At 36.5% G+C, this 14901-nt stretch overlaps 1 protein-coding gene across 2 annotated transcripts in view; it reads right to left on the bottom strand.

The window, feature by feature from the left end:
- Positions 1–14901, bottom strand: part of SEMA3D (semaphorin 3D) — a 205474-nt gene that overhangs the window by 22130 nt on the left and 168443 nt on the right. For both annotated transcript variants that reach the window (XM_021063476.2, XM_084977284.1), the window contains 4 exons: positions 9076–9298; positions 6630–6718; positions 4425–4466; positions 1227–1384 (listed from right to left, as the gene is read on the bottom strand). In XM_021063476.2, the coding sequence (XP_020919135.1) occupies positions 1227–1384; positions 4425–4466; positions 6630–6718; positions 9076–9298 (512 nt within the window). The remainder of the gene's footprint in view (positions 1–1226; positions 1385–4424; positions 4467–6629; positions 6719–9075; positions 9299–14901) is intronic.

The following is a 14901-nucleotide window of genomic DNA, read 5'->3' as shown; positions in this document are numbered from 1 at the left end:
GTTTACAGTAATTTTTCTATTGAAAACCAGTGCTGAAATGAACATCAAACATATAATTTGTAGTACTTTTGCCCATGTGTGTGTAGAATAAATTCCTAGTTGGATATTGTTGGCCCGGATGAGCATTATTTTTAGGCTTATATAAAGCAATAAACTATAAACAGCAGGACATAGTTTGATGTTTAATTAGATCTCAGTAGCAGAAACTGACCAAGTTAAAGTAAAATCATACAGATTTACCAGGATGTGTTTTGGGCTGTATATAATTACACTATAACAAATATATATATTTACATATTATTTATTAAACAGTAAGTATGAGTATATACATGTTTAGAAACAAGAAGGGAAGAAGAGAGAAATGGACAAAGGGTAAAGTAGTAAAAAAACAAACTTTGCTTGGTTTTTGACATAGATGAAGGAAAAGATTGTTGATAAACAATTTACCAGAATTTATTCCAGTTCTGAAACCAGGGGTAATCATCAGTTAGATCCATTAAATCTGTAATCTGCCTTCAATAATCAAGCTCGCTTTAATTGTTGCTATAAAAACTTGCATATCCTCCAAGTCTTGTGTAACAATAAGCTGTTTGCCCAAGTTGTTTAGGAACTTGGGAGTCAGCTGTGTCCAGTTCAAGGTCTGGCTGGTTAACATTAATTAGGACCACAGACCCTGTATCTGGGCACACAAGAGTGTCCAGTGACCTCTTGACTTCAGAAGGCAAAAACTCCGCCCTCAGAGTATGCATCCTATGAAGAAGCCTGCAGCTTAGTTGCATCTGAAGAGAATGAGGGTTACCCCAACTTTTTAAAAAAATCTCCAATTACCTTTCCCTAGGTTCCCCATGCCTTAGCTTTATCCCATAAACAACCGCAGCACTTTGCCTTTGGGGAGGCAGATCTGAGACTTGTTTTCCCCTCTGCTTGGCTGCCTTGTGAATAAGACTGTTTTCTGCTTATTTTCGGCATCTTCACATTTGGCTTGCTGCATGGTGGACAAACAAACCTGGTTTGGTAAGACTTCCCTATTTCTGAGTTTCAGAACATTCTATTTTATCCTCTTTCGATTTATGAAAAACTATGAAACATTTAGATTATAATATTCCTACTGCAAACCATGTCTTCTATATGTTTTCTCTTTAAACAAGGCAAGGTAACTGTGAGATAGTCATTGTATAGAATGGGACACAATAGAAGACTTCATTTTAACCTAATGTACCACTTACCTTTTTGAAGTGGGTGCATATCGAGAGCATGCATTTCCATCCCAGGCACAGTAGGGATCTCTGGCAAGACAGCATTCTGCACAAGCTTTCCCATAAGTGTCACATCTGTGCAAGGAGAGCTGAACCAATCCATCTCGGGAACCAATGTACAATTGTTGCTGCAAATCAGGCAAAACAAATGCATTAGAAGCATCTTTCAGACTAGTCTAAAGAACTTCCCTTTCTTGAATAACACATCACGGATCTAAATCTGTCTCCTTGGGTGCCCTGCTCATTATAAACACATGTACAGAAACATAAGGAAGAGCAAGATAAGTCAATCACTTCTTCCCCTGGCTGGATGGTGGTTTGAAGATGTTGATACTGAATTGGACAGCATTCTATAGCGCTAGAATAACCTTGGCAGTAATTTAAGAAGGTCAAACACCAGCTGCTAGACTGGGGAATTAAGATGTCAAAATCTTTCTCAATAGTTGAAAATACACGTGGGTAGATTATATCAAGCACAGATGCTTTGGGCAACACTGATGGTCTTCTCCTGCCATGGCTTCTTATATATGAGATGACCAAAAAGAGGTTTATAAAACTTTCCTGTGGTTTTAAATAACCATTTCAATTGCTAATGAAGTATGGATTCCTGAAGGAAAATGAATTGTAAGTGGGACAGAAAGTATTTGGTGTCATTGTGCAGAAAGTTTTAAGGAGGTTTGTGGGATGCCATGTCATACATAAGAGCCTATAGCACACTGACAAACTGAGCAAATAAAATTATATTTTAAAAGTGAGTCCTGAAAATAATGAACTGCTCCCTATTGGTATTCATCTGAGGGTCTGTGGTGGTAGGGTGGGGGGAGGGAGGATACAAGTGAATAAACCAAGTCTGTGCCTTCAGATAACACGGTCCACTCTAGTGGACCATGCCAAACTTTAAGTTCAGGGGAAAAAACATCTGAGAAATAGGTACTGGCACAAATAACATACATGTACTCAACCTATAGAGCTCTGCCTTCTACCCAACCCCCATTAAACTGTCCCTTAACACCTCCTGGCTGCTAGATACATGTATGCAATTTAGTATTTGTTTGACTATATAATTCCCGACCATATTTGACACAAGTGAGACTACATCCTCGTTGAAGACACTCTTCCCTTTCTCCTATTCTCCCCCTTTCCTTCTGCCTAAGAAGTCTGTTTCCTTTGATGGTTCATTCCTTTTCATTGAATGCCAGTTTTCCTTTTTTCAATTCTCATCTTAATCTTCTTCCCCTACAAAGACTCAGAGGTATCTTGGAGTTCCTCTTGTGGCTCAGCAGGTTATGAATCTCATTAGTATCCATTAGGATGTAGCTTTGATCCCTGGCCTCGCTCAGTGGGTTAAGGATCTGGCATTGCTGTGAGCTGAGGTGCAGGTTGCAGATGCTGCTTCTGTGGCTGTGGGCCGGCAGCTGCAACTCTGATTCAACCCCTAGCCTGAGAATTTCCATATGCCACAAGTGCAGCCTTAAAAAGCAAACACCAAAAAAAAAAAAAAAAAAAAAAAAGACTCAGAGGTCTCTTGACAACAGCATGTGCTGGTTCCCCCAAATCCACTTGCCCTGCCCAACCTTGACCAAGATGCACCAGCCCAGTCACCAAGAGGCAAATCTGGGAGTTGTCCGGGAATCTCCTTTCACTCCCAGTCAGCCACCTTATCTCTCTGTTCTCTCTTGCAGAACTTTCTAATCTATTTCCTCCTCTCTCTCAGTCCTTATCATCTCTTTCCTGGACCACTTGTAAGTATCCTGATACTTCCGCAGGCTTTAGCCTTGCTTTCCAGCAACCCCCACCTCTATGCCAGAACTCAATCCATCTTCCCTGATGCCACACCAGACTGGGCTCCCTAAAAGTAAAATCTTATCATGACACCCTACTTAAAATCCTGAAAGGTTTCCACTGTCTTGGATAAACATGTTACACTTCTCAGGCGGGCATGCATGTAAGGATGTGCCTACTCTTCTGTTTTACTTCCCCAGGCTTATTTCTAGCCTTCTTGCCCCTTGAACACATGTATGCTCTTTGCTCTAACTGTACATAAACTTACTAGGATCAGTTATAGTCTTTCATTTTCCATGCCTTTTCAATCGTTCTCCTTTTCTATTGGGCATACGCTTTCCTATCCCATCCTTCTTCTTGTGTGTCTGGTTAACTGCAACATCCTTCATGACTCCAGCTGCCTGTCTCTTGGCTCTTCCTTCCTGCTCCCCTGCCTCTCTTTCAGAACAGTTCCTCTCCTTTCTCTCTCCCCAGTAATGGTTCCATTACTGCTTTACTTTGTTAGCATGCTCCTTTGTCTCCCAGCTCCCCTGTGAGTTTCTATGTCATTCATCCATTTCTATACCCTCCAAGGACAAAAATGTTGAATGAATGAATGAAAAGACTGAAGAAGAAATCTATTTAGATCTTTTATCTAATAATCCTTGTATCATACTAGGCATAGTAGATTAAGACAATTTTAGCAACATCCTGATGTTGAATATATTATCTATCACATGACCTTCTGAAATCTTAGGGGCACAAATAGAAATTATAATGCAAGACTGAACATCTTGAATCAGTTAGGACTTTGAGTATCATATCCAAGAACAGTGACATTATGTTAAAAATTACTGTTATTATTATTAGCTACCATTTACTTCATACTTAGAAAGTACCAGGTCTCTATCTAGAATTTTGCAGGCAGCTTCCTAGTTATTAGGAAGGAGATATTTTTCTAACTTTACTGTTGAGAACATTGATGCCAGGAATCAGATACTAAGTGGAAGGTTGGAGATTGACCATTGGGCTATTTGCCACCACAGTCCATAGTCTAAATCCTAGACTCCTGATTAAAAATCATTTTTAGTGGTTAGGGCTAGTGATCTACATGAATTTCCCACAGCCTTGACATAATAACATCCTCATGAGACTAGGAAAGTGAGCTCAATTTTCAAGAGCCAAGGGAAGGGGAGAATGTATTATTCAATTAATGAATTTGGGTTCCATGTCTCCTAAGGCAAGGTTAAAACAATGGCCTATAATCAGTTATAAAAGAAACAAATAATCTGAAGTTTTACATTATTTTTAATTTAACTTGCAATTTCAATGGATTTTCCCTAAAATAAACAAGATTCAAGCAATTTTGCTTTTGTGGATAATTTTTGCATAAAAATTAGAAAATACCTGCTTCAAAGACAACTCCATGTTCAAGATCATTGATGAATGCTGAAAATAAAAGTTAAATGTTAATAATGGTAATTTCTAACAGTCTTCTTAGTAGCCAGCATTTTGCTCTATGTTGTATCAAAGATCACTGAAATAAAATTCCAGCCTCTACTATAAACAAGAGAAAAAGATCTTTATGTTTGCCTTTTCCTTCCCATGTGTAGTGATTCAACCTTAATAGAAATTATCAAAACAGTTATTTTAAAATATTATTAAAGAAAAATTAATTTATGAAGAGACATTCTGCATTAAAAATTGTTCCCAGCTATCCCCAAGGTTTCTCCCTCTTCTAAATCTGCTTATCTTAACTGCTTCCATATAATTCAAGCTAGTGTTGAAAGAACATCTCCATAAGTATTTATTACTTCTTTCTGCTCTTAGATCAGCAGTTCAAAAACTTGTTCAAGTAGCAGAATTCTGAAAAGTTATAGTGCTCCTTGTGGAGTATTCTTTGTAAAACACTACAAGTTCTGATGTGCATGAATTCATGATATAAGTTTTACTTGTAGAAAATATGCCTCTACATATGCAATGTAAAATTAAAAACATGAATGCAAGGAGTTCCCTGGTGGCTCAGCTGGTTAAGGACCCAGTGATGTTCCTGCTGTGGCTCAGGTTTCTGCTGTGGTACAGATCCAATCCCTAGCCCATTAACTTCCACCTGCCATGGGTGCAGACCAAAAAAAAAAAAGTTTATATATATATATATATATATATTAAAAAAAAAAAAGCTACCAGACTAAAAAGAGTGGAATGGTGGAAAAAATTTTTCATCTATTATCTATTTACCTACCTACCTCTCTCTATATATTACTATTATTTCATTTCTCACAGGCCAATATTTACTCATCAATAAATAGTAGCAGATATAAATATCTAAGAAAGTATTTAAAAAGAATGAAAACAAAAGCATTAAATGAGAAAGTTCTATCCAATAACTTTTTAAAAAATTATTTTTATTTAAGTATAGTTGATTTACATTGTTGTGCCAATTTCAGCTGTACAGCAAAGTAACCCAGTCATATATATAATAATAAATATATTTAGTTATATGTTATATATATGTATATATAAATATAAAATTCCTCTTACCAATAACTTTTTTATAAATTAAGAAAACAAGTTTACTATTAAATCTTAGTGTAATCCAAACAATTCCTCTTGACCATTAACAACCACCAGTGAGTGGACTTACTATTATGTGCCTACATGTGTTGTGGGAGCTTTCTCTTTGGTTTCTGCATTCACACTTATATTTGACATCAGCTTTTCCCTTAGGAACCACCCAAGATTTTGGTTTTGGAGATAGCAGATATCAGGTCTTATTATGGTGAACTTCTTGACCACTATTATCATCACAATGTAAACAGGATCCTGTGGACCCTGGCATGTTAATTAACCTAAGCCCCTCACAGTAGAGTGCTCTAATCTCTTTTAAGGCAATAGATATTTACATGGAAACAGTCTATTTTTTTTAAAAAGTCTCAATAAAAATGTTATCTAAGGCAGTACATTTTTAAAAAGCTCTTCTAAGAAATGCATTTTTATTTCTAATTTTATTTTTAGAAAATAAAATTTTAAATTGAATTTCATTGAAGATCTACAAAGAATGCCATAATTCAAATTTACTGTAAAGTCTAACAACACTCCCCAACTCTAGAGAACTATTAATTGTAGATCTACTAACTCTTTGGGTAGTGGAGGAGAATTTAGCATGCATAAAGACTATCATGCAACTTTAAAAAAAAATGTCCTTATAGAAATGCAGGGACATGTGATTTATACACTCCTCCAGTTTTCTCAAATTCAAGAGGAAAAATTGAAAAGTAAAAAATGTATAAAGTAGAAAAGCATCTGGATAGTAAAAGAGACCCTAGGCTTTCATCTGCTGTGGCGATCTGTCTGACCATATGCTTGGAGGACACAGTAATGAGGGGCAGTCCCTGGAGTCCCAAGTTCAGTGATATTCTGCAGGGGAAAATGAATCCCATTCTTAGTTGCTTTTAAAACATTTTGCCTTCACTCAAGGGAAAGAAAAAATAAAGTAGCTAATTGCAAAGACTTCTCCAGGAAAAGTGATGATGTATTAAGACAAACGTGTCCTGTATCAAGGACTGCTCAGTTTCACCATCTCTTCTCCTGAAACTCTGGCCTAAGTCTTACCTTGAATATCTGTAACTCCTCCAGGACCACCTCTTCCATATTCCACTTCTCCTTTGAAATGCTGACAACTTTTAGGACTGTTCCAATGTCTGAAAAAATGCATTACCCATCATCCTGCTGTTTCTACATCAATGTTTAGTTAAACATTTTCCTAGCAAACATCACATTGCTCCCCTCATTTTTTCAATACCTTTCAAGACATCAGGTTAAATAAAGCATGCAAGAAGTGAAGCTTAATGCATATGATTCACCCCTTCTGAAATATAGCTTTCAGCTCATAAAACACATAAAGCAAATATTAAAAGACCCAAACTCAGAGCATATTCCCAATGCAAGGAATATATATATATATATATCCTTTAAAAATTACTTGAAGTAATAAGAAAAGTGGAAGGTCATTTCTGGAACTTAAAAGTTTACAATATATTAACATTTTCTCTCAATGTAAGAAGTGTTTATTAGTACTTATCCAATTCACCATGAAAGATAAATATATATATATATTTTTTTTTTAATAATCTTAACAAATGGAAGAGAAATAATTGAAGCTACCAACATGGGAAAAGTGGCAGCTCACTAATCAAATGTATTTTACTTACAGAAACATAATTAATGGGCTATAAAATAACAAAATGGGCTATAAAATAAAAATTTTGTTTAAAATTCTTTTAGTTCAATTTAAAAGACTATTACAAGATTAAAAGTATATTGCAGTTCCCACAAAGTGTAATGTTACTACAGAAAGGTGATCAAAAGAATATTGTAGAAAAAGAAAAAACTCATTTAGAAATTAATATACAGACTTAGACATAAAAATAAATAAAAAAAATGTTTTTAACTTATGAGTTGGAGTGTATTAACATGTTGGGAATGACCATGTTTGTATAAAATCGTCTGTTTTTAAAATTATTTTAAAATAATTAAATAATTGTTTTTAAATGGATCTAGGATCTTTGAAAAATATATATATTTTCCAAAGGTCACAATTGGAAATCTATCCATGCATCTAAGAATCCTGATAATATTCTCAGAAAAAAAGTTAGGTAGTACCACCTAGTGGCTAAATGGAATTTGAACTGAAATGCTGAAGAATTAGGAATGAACTCTGGGCGGGCAGTACAATTAAGTGGCAAACTCATTAGAATTAATGACAAAGTAATTATTTCATGTTTTGACACTTCAATAGTCATCTCTGTTGTCTCGAAAACATCACTTATTTTCCTGGGCCTTGGAACAGCCATCCGCAATATAATCAGTTCTGACAACTAGTGTTCTTGAAAGTCCTCTGAGTCTATCACACAGACGCTTCCTAATAAACCTAACTTTTGTAAAGCCATTATGTTTTCTAAAATAAAATTATTCTAAAATTGTTTTGTAGTTCTAAAAACCTATTTAAATAAAAATGTCCATTTCTTAGAAACTGATCAATTTCTATAGAACGCTGCAATACTTGATTCATAATGTTATGTAGGATGCAGTGCTTTTGTTTTAATGATACTTGTTATCTATACTGCCATTCACACAATATTATCAGACATTACTTTTTTTTTTTTGTCTTTTTGCCTTTTCTAGGGCGGCTCCCAAAGCATATGGAGGTTTCCAGGCTAGGGATCTAATCGGAGCTGTAACCACTGGCCAGAGCCAGAGCCACAGCAACGCGGGTTCTGAGCCACGTCTGCAACCTACACCACAGCTCATGGCCAGATCCTTAACCCACTGAGCAAGGCCAGGGATCGAACCCTCAACCTCATGGTTCCTAGTTGGATTTGTTAACCACTGCGCCACAATGGGAACTCCAGTCATTACTTTTTTTGAGATTCATCAAATAAGCTAATCTCTTTCTCTAGGGGAAAAAAGGTAATCATTTTACAATTACCGAGGAGGCAGTCAAAAAATAAATAAGTAAAACAAGCTCTAATAATGACAGTGATACTTAATCCACAAAATTCAAAGACAGGAAAAATAATCACCAAGAATTTTCCACTTTAAAATCTTGCAAATAATTCATGACTATTTTAAAAAGCTATCTTAAGTCCACTAAGTCAGTGATTCTCAGAATTGGATGACGGGATCCTTCGGGGGCAGGGCTATCAAATATCTCTGTAGAGAGAGGGAAGTGTAAAGTTTAAAAATAAAGAAACACTGCTTTGCCTATTTTAGTCCAGAGTAATTCAACAAATGTGTATTGAGCACCTCATATATAGCAGGCACACTGCAGTCATAATACAGAAATATATTTTAAAATTTCATATAACACTAATGGAGGCTAGGAGATACTGTGATTGTCAATTAAAATCACATGTTATGTACCTTGAAAAAACACTAGATAGTAGCCAGTCATTACTCATTTTGATTTTGGTCAATCAACTTTTTTGAAGATTTTTTTTTTCTTTGTTTAATCATGAAAAATTCTTTGGAAAGAAGGCAGAACCTGGTTCTAGCATACCTGTTCCAAGAAACATTACATCATACTGGCCATCTTCAGCAACAACGTGATCCACCACGATCTGTGTCAGCCTGTAATCCACATTGATTCGCTTGAATGTTGGTCCTCCCACAACTGGATACACGGATTTATACATCACAGGGTGCCGCTTTATGAAACTGATGACATCGTCTGGAAAGTCTCGGGTTGATTTAATCAGTGGGTCATAGGTTCTGCTTGGACACTGAAAAGAAATGAGAGGAATAAAGACATTGTTCCCACACCTGTGAAATTTATACTTCTCATGAAGTTTTTAAGGCTTGTCGTTGATAATATTAAAGGAATGGCCAACATGATTAATATGAAATCACATGCAGATGTAAATAAATGTAGTTTACGTTGAGTATCTTTAACCAGCCTTTGCCTTCAAAAATAGCTAAATCATTATAATGAAATATTATTTGGCCACACAAAAAAAGAAAATCTTTCCATTTTCAACAACTGGATGGGTCTTGAGGGCATCAGGCTAAGTGACATAAATCACTTAGAGAAAAATACCATTTGATCTCACTTATACATGTAATCTAAACAAACTAAGTTACAAAAAGTTACAAATTCAGAGAACAAAATGGTTGTTGCCAGAAGTGGGGGTGTGGGTGGGAGGGGAGGGGAGGTGAAATGAATGAAGGGAGTCAAAAGGTGCAAACTTCCAGTTATAAGTAAATCCTCAGAATGCAGTGACCTAGCATGGTGACTCTAGTTACTAATACTACATTGCATATTTGAAAGTTGCTAAGAGAACACATCTTAAAAGTTCTCTTCACAAGAGGAAAAATTTTATTGTATGGTGACAGATGTTAACTTATTGTGGTGATCCTTTTTCAATATATATATATAAAATCAAATCATTATATTGTATACCTAAAACTAACATATGTCAGTTATACCTCAAAAAGAAAACATTAATTGAGCACATATTTTTAATCTTTTTTAGGGGAGAGCCAGAGCATGTAGAGGCTTGATGTGGGATCTCAGTTCCCAGATCAGGGACTGAACCAGGGCCACAGAAGCGAAAGTGTCAAGTCCTAACGCCTAGGCTATCAAGGTACTCCTGTAAAGTGTTGCTCTCTTGCTTTTGAAATATTATTTTCACTTGCATTAGCATAATTAATTCCAACTACAAATTGAAAGTTTACAATTCCAATCCCAAGACAGTATCTTCTCTTCCGAGAAAGCTGACTTAAGAAAACTGAATACAAAACCCTCATGGCACATATTTCTATTGTCTTTTGACCTGTTCTCAAATTAACCTCAGATCTCAAAAGACAACGGTTTTACTTTTTGGCAGGCGGAATGACTAACGGTCATCAAAGAGAACCTTGTAAAACAAATTATCCTGCTGATTAAAGCTTCTCAATGCTTCTCCAAAGGGGGGGAAAGTTCTAAATTATATATATTTATCTATTTTTTCCTCAAGTTTCCAAAGTGAGCTCTTTTCTTACGAAGATACATGAACTTTGAATTGAAATAATGAACAAAGTGACCTAAAAAACCATTATTTTCCATTTCCTTTAATTCATGTAAAATTTTAGTTTTAAGTTGAAATCGTGATTGTTAAAAATAAAATGGAACAAATCAACAGGTCATAAAATTACTTATAAAAGACCTTAGTTTGACATAATAATTATCTAGTTTTTCATAACTTGTGTGAAAAGTTACTGCGAACACTCTGACAGCTCTTGCCCTAAAGGATCTGTGGAGAAACCCTTAAGGAATTTTTCACTTCTGTTGAAAATCTCTCCTTGTGTGCCTTTTGGCATTCACTAATTCAATAGTTAGCATACCCTGCCCCCTGGTGGTAAAAGTAAGAAGTTCACACTGCTACAAATTAATTCGAGGTGACTCTGATCAAAAATAAGAAGGAATTACTTCATAATTTGACTTTTTTTTTTCCCTACTATCTCCTCTCCCACATACTAAATCTATTTTATGATTTTATTATACTGTAATTTAGGAAGTTATCTCAGAATGATTCTCTTATCACATTTGAATTCTTAATTGGCTAATAAATGCTTTTGGAATGGAAAAGTTTAGTTATATGATGCAGGCATTGAAAAGAAAATGAGTAACATTAAGAAAAGTTTGTAAGAAAGTTGTTTTCTCCCTGTTTTAGTTTTTAGACAAGTTGGAAATATACTCTCCACTGAACTGAGCCATTTATACCCAGCACTAATTAGAACCTTGACAGGTTCCAAATCTGTCTTCTCAAAGTATTTAAGAAGGTCATTCTCAAGGAAAAAAAAGATATGTGACCCTGACCATGAATTTTATAGCAATAAAATCATAACAGCTCACCAAATTATAAGAAATGTCAAAAAAAAGTTGTACTTTAAAAAAATCTGTTAATGATTTTCTATAAATAACTTGAGAATGTCTTGATCTTTCATAAAAATCTTGCATGTCTGGACTTAAGAAACTGATCATTTCTTGATATTTATTGACTTGTCCCAGGTCTACACCAAAGTGATCAGAAATGTCCTAGAACATTAGCCATTTGTCCTAGTAATGACTGAGCATAGTCTCAGCTGGATGGTAGCCTAAAGATCTAACTCTGTATCTTCAGTCATTGTTTCTAGCACTTAGCTTTCAGCCAAGTTGAATCTGTCAACTCGATAATGGAAGGAACCCCTATATTAAATAGATTAAGCTGTGACTCAAAATGGATATGGAGCTCAAATGATACAAAGCTCTTGCCCAATTAAAGGCTATACGTCTGAGGCTCAGTCAAAGGCCATTCACAGTAGGCTTAGAGCTTAAAATGCCTGCGGGACTATCTGGTGGGTCTATCATTAAAATCAAAGCTAATGGAAGATTTCTGCCTGCAGTACATTTTTGAAACAGCCCTCCAACTTAAAAAAAAAAATCTCTTTTGACTTTGTACTCATGCAGCAGCCAATATTTCAAAAGAAATATCTTGCCATTCAAGCCCGTTTTTGATAATCCCATTTTCAAATCTGAAATTTGTGAGAAAGTTTAGGTGAATGAAGCTATGAATATTGAGCAGAGAAACAATCATGGTAATTTTCATCACTGTTCACCTCTGACAAAATGGTTTAAGTGTAATAAAATCTAAGAAAAGAAAAGGAGAAGGGGAAACCTGGTTTCTATTGACAATTATAAAATGATATTTGAAAATGTATTTTTTTTCATGTGGAAGCTTTTCTTCATGGCGTGCTGCCAGTGTTTGGATAAGATTGTTATCCTCTAGGTTGCTGTATGATCTCTCCCGTCTGTATCTCTACTCTGCTTGCACAAATGAAAGTGATTTGGGAGAGAGATATTCCCTGAGGTTTAAGATACTACGGCCTGAACCAAATATTGTTATTTCAGTACATTAAAAGCCAGTGGAACTTTTCCTTTGATATCATATAGCTGCCATGGAACACATAGGTCTTAAAATAACTTGAGATACCAAGTATCTTATGCAGGTAAATGGCAAGGAGGAGAGAAAAATTCCATAAAGGAAAAAGAGTGTGGGAAAATGCCACATGTAAAAGCCATATTCATTTTTTCTTCTTCCACCAAGCGTAGAAAAATTTCCTATTGCAGCTGTATATCTTAGGCATTAAAAAACCTTATTTAGGGAGTTCCAGTCATGGCTCAGTGGTTAATAAATCCGACTAGGAACTATGAGGTTTAGGGTTCAGTCCCTGGCCTTGCTCAGTGGGTTGGGGATCTGGCATTACTGTGAGCTGTGGTGTAGTGGCTCGGATCCTGAGTTGCTGTGACTGTGGTATAGGCTGGCAGCTACAACTCTGATTAGACCCCTAGCCTGGGAATCTCCATATGCCATGGGAGTGGCCCTAGAAAAGGCAAAAAGACCAAAAAAAAAAAAAAAAAAAAAAAAAAAAGAAAAGAAAAACTTATTTAAAAAAGGGTGAGTTTTCCTATGTATGTATATACTTTAGGGTCTACCTGTTCAGGGTCTACCTGTTGACACAGGCCACCTGAACATACTGTGGAGGGCCATCTACGTCTGCATCCTGCATGGCTTCCATCACTTCAGCTCCTATGACTGTAAGAAATCTGAGAACCTATTTGTGTCTCTACCTACTGTTTTGAAAAACTCTTAAGACGGTTTACAATTTGAAGGGGAAATATAAAGAGAGCACAATTACCAAAACTCTAAAATGTCAGTGATTTGCTGGAAACAATAGCAGCACAAGAGCAGAAGAGAAAGGACCTGCCCAGGCAGCTCTGAGTTGAACGGGGAAAGCCATCAGCAAGGAGCCCTGGGTGAGCGGCTATCTCCCACGGCTGGCTGCCACCCTGACTAGGTGTGATCATGTTATGTTTGGCATGCCTGCCTGTTTGTAGAGAGCCCTGAGTCATGCAGGGGGAAGCAATGGATAAGAGGAGAAAAATAGGTTTTATCCAGTGAGAGAACTCTGCCCTCGGCAAGACCCCAGACAGCTGTTGAAAGTTTTCTTCCCCTGCTGGGGCTACTCTCTACAAGTTGCTGTTTCCTTTTAAACAAATCAGAGAGGTGACTAATGCTAGGGAAGACATGGCACAAGGAAGGACTGAAAAGGCTTTCATTTTTTAACAAAATGGGAAAAATAATATAAATGTGTAAAGAAATCTGATTTTTATTTACCAAGTAAAACTTACAAATTTAATAGGTGCCATCTATCCTTCTGCTTATTGCTCTAAGAGTCAGTTAATAACATATATATGGGCAAAGAAAGATGCTATATTCAATACAAGAGATAGAAAAGCTTGGGTATAAATATACAGGAAAGTCTCTCTTTTTTTAAAGTTATCTTTCTTTGAGAAGAATTTCTATACCAAAAAAATGAAAACACTATTGAACATGATAAAGCAGCCTAGGGTTTGGAGAAGCTCATTTTAAAAGTGAATGTCGGAGTTCCCGTCATGGCGCAGCAGAAACAAATCCAACTAGGAACCATGAGGTTGCGGCTTTGATCCCTGGCCTCGCTCAGTGGGTTAAGGATCCGGCACTGCCATGAGCTGTGGTATAGGTCGCAGACGCGGCTCAGATCTGCCATTGCTGTGGCTCTGGCGTAGGCTGGCAGCTACAGCTCTGATTAGACCCCTAGCCTAGGAACCTCCATATGCCGTAGGTGCAGCCCTGAAAAGACAGAAGACAAAAAAATAAAAATTAAAATAAAAAAATAAAAGTGAATGCTTGACTTTGGAAAAGAAAGCTGAAAGCCATGTGAAAATATTGATTTATGTTATGAGCATCAGTTGCCTCACCATGTTAGAGAAACACAACCTATATACAGTTGAGGGAAAGGGTAGTGATGTGTTGTCATTTGCCCTCCCCTGTGTATCAGGTTTAGGGATTTGGAGTCAGAAGACCCAGATTGTAGTCCTGCCTCTACTTCTTCCTTGTAGAATCAAAAACCTACAAGGATTACTGTTATTGTTATTATTATTATTTTGTCTTTTTGCCTTTTCTAGGGCTGCTTCCCACTGCATATGGAGGTTCCCAGGCTAGGGGTCTAATCAGAGCTACAGCCACTGGCCTACACCAGAGCCACAGAAATGCCAGATCCTAGCCACGTCTGTGACCTATACCACAGCTCACATCAATGCCGGGTCCTTAACCCATTAAGCAAGGCCAGGGATCGAACCCCAACCTCAAGGTTCCTAGTTGGATTCGTTAACCACTGCGCCACGATGGGAACTCCCCTACAAGGATTAGAATTAAAGATATCCTCAGTAATTTATAAGTAGTGATGAAGAAACACTTTGTGATCTGGTAAGTGGAAGGCCATGCCATGAACAAATGTTGGAAAGAAAATAGAACTGAATTTAATA

Source organism: Sus scrofa, chromosome 9 (genome assembly GCF_054392235.1).
Source record: "Sus scrofa isolate SSC_HxYL_T2T_F1_AM1 chromosome 9, Sscrofa_HxYL_maternal_Yorkshire_Landrace_v2.0, whole genome shotgun sequence".
In the NCBI taxonomy this organism is placed as follows: Eukaryota; Metazoa; Chordata; class Mammalia; order Artiodactyla; family Suidae; genus Sus; species Sus scrofa.
This window is presented reverse-complemented; position numbering and strand designations above follow the sequence as displayed.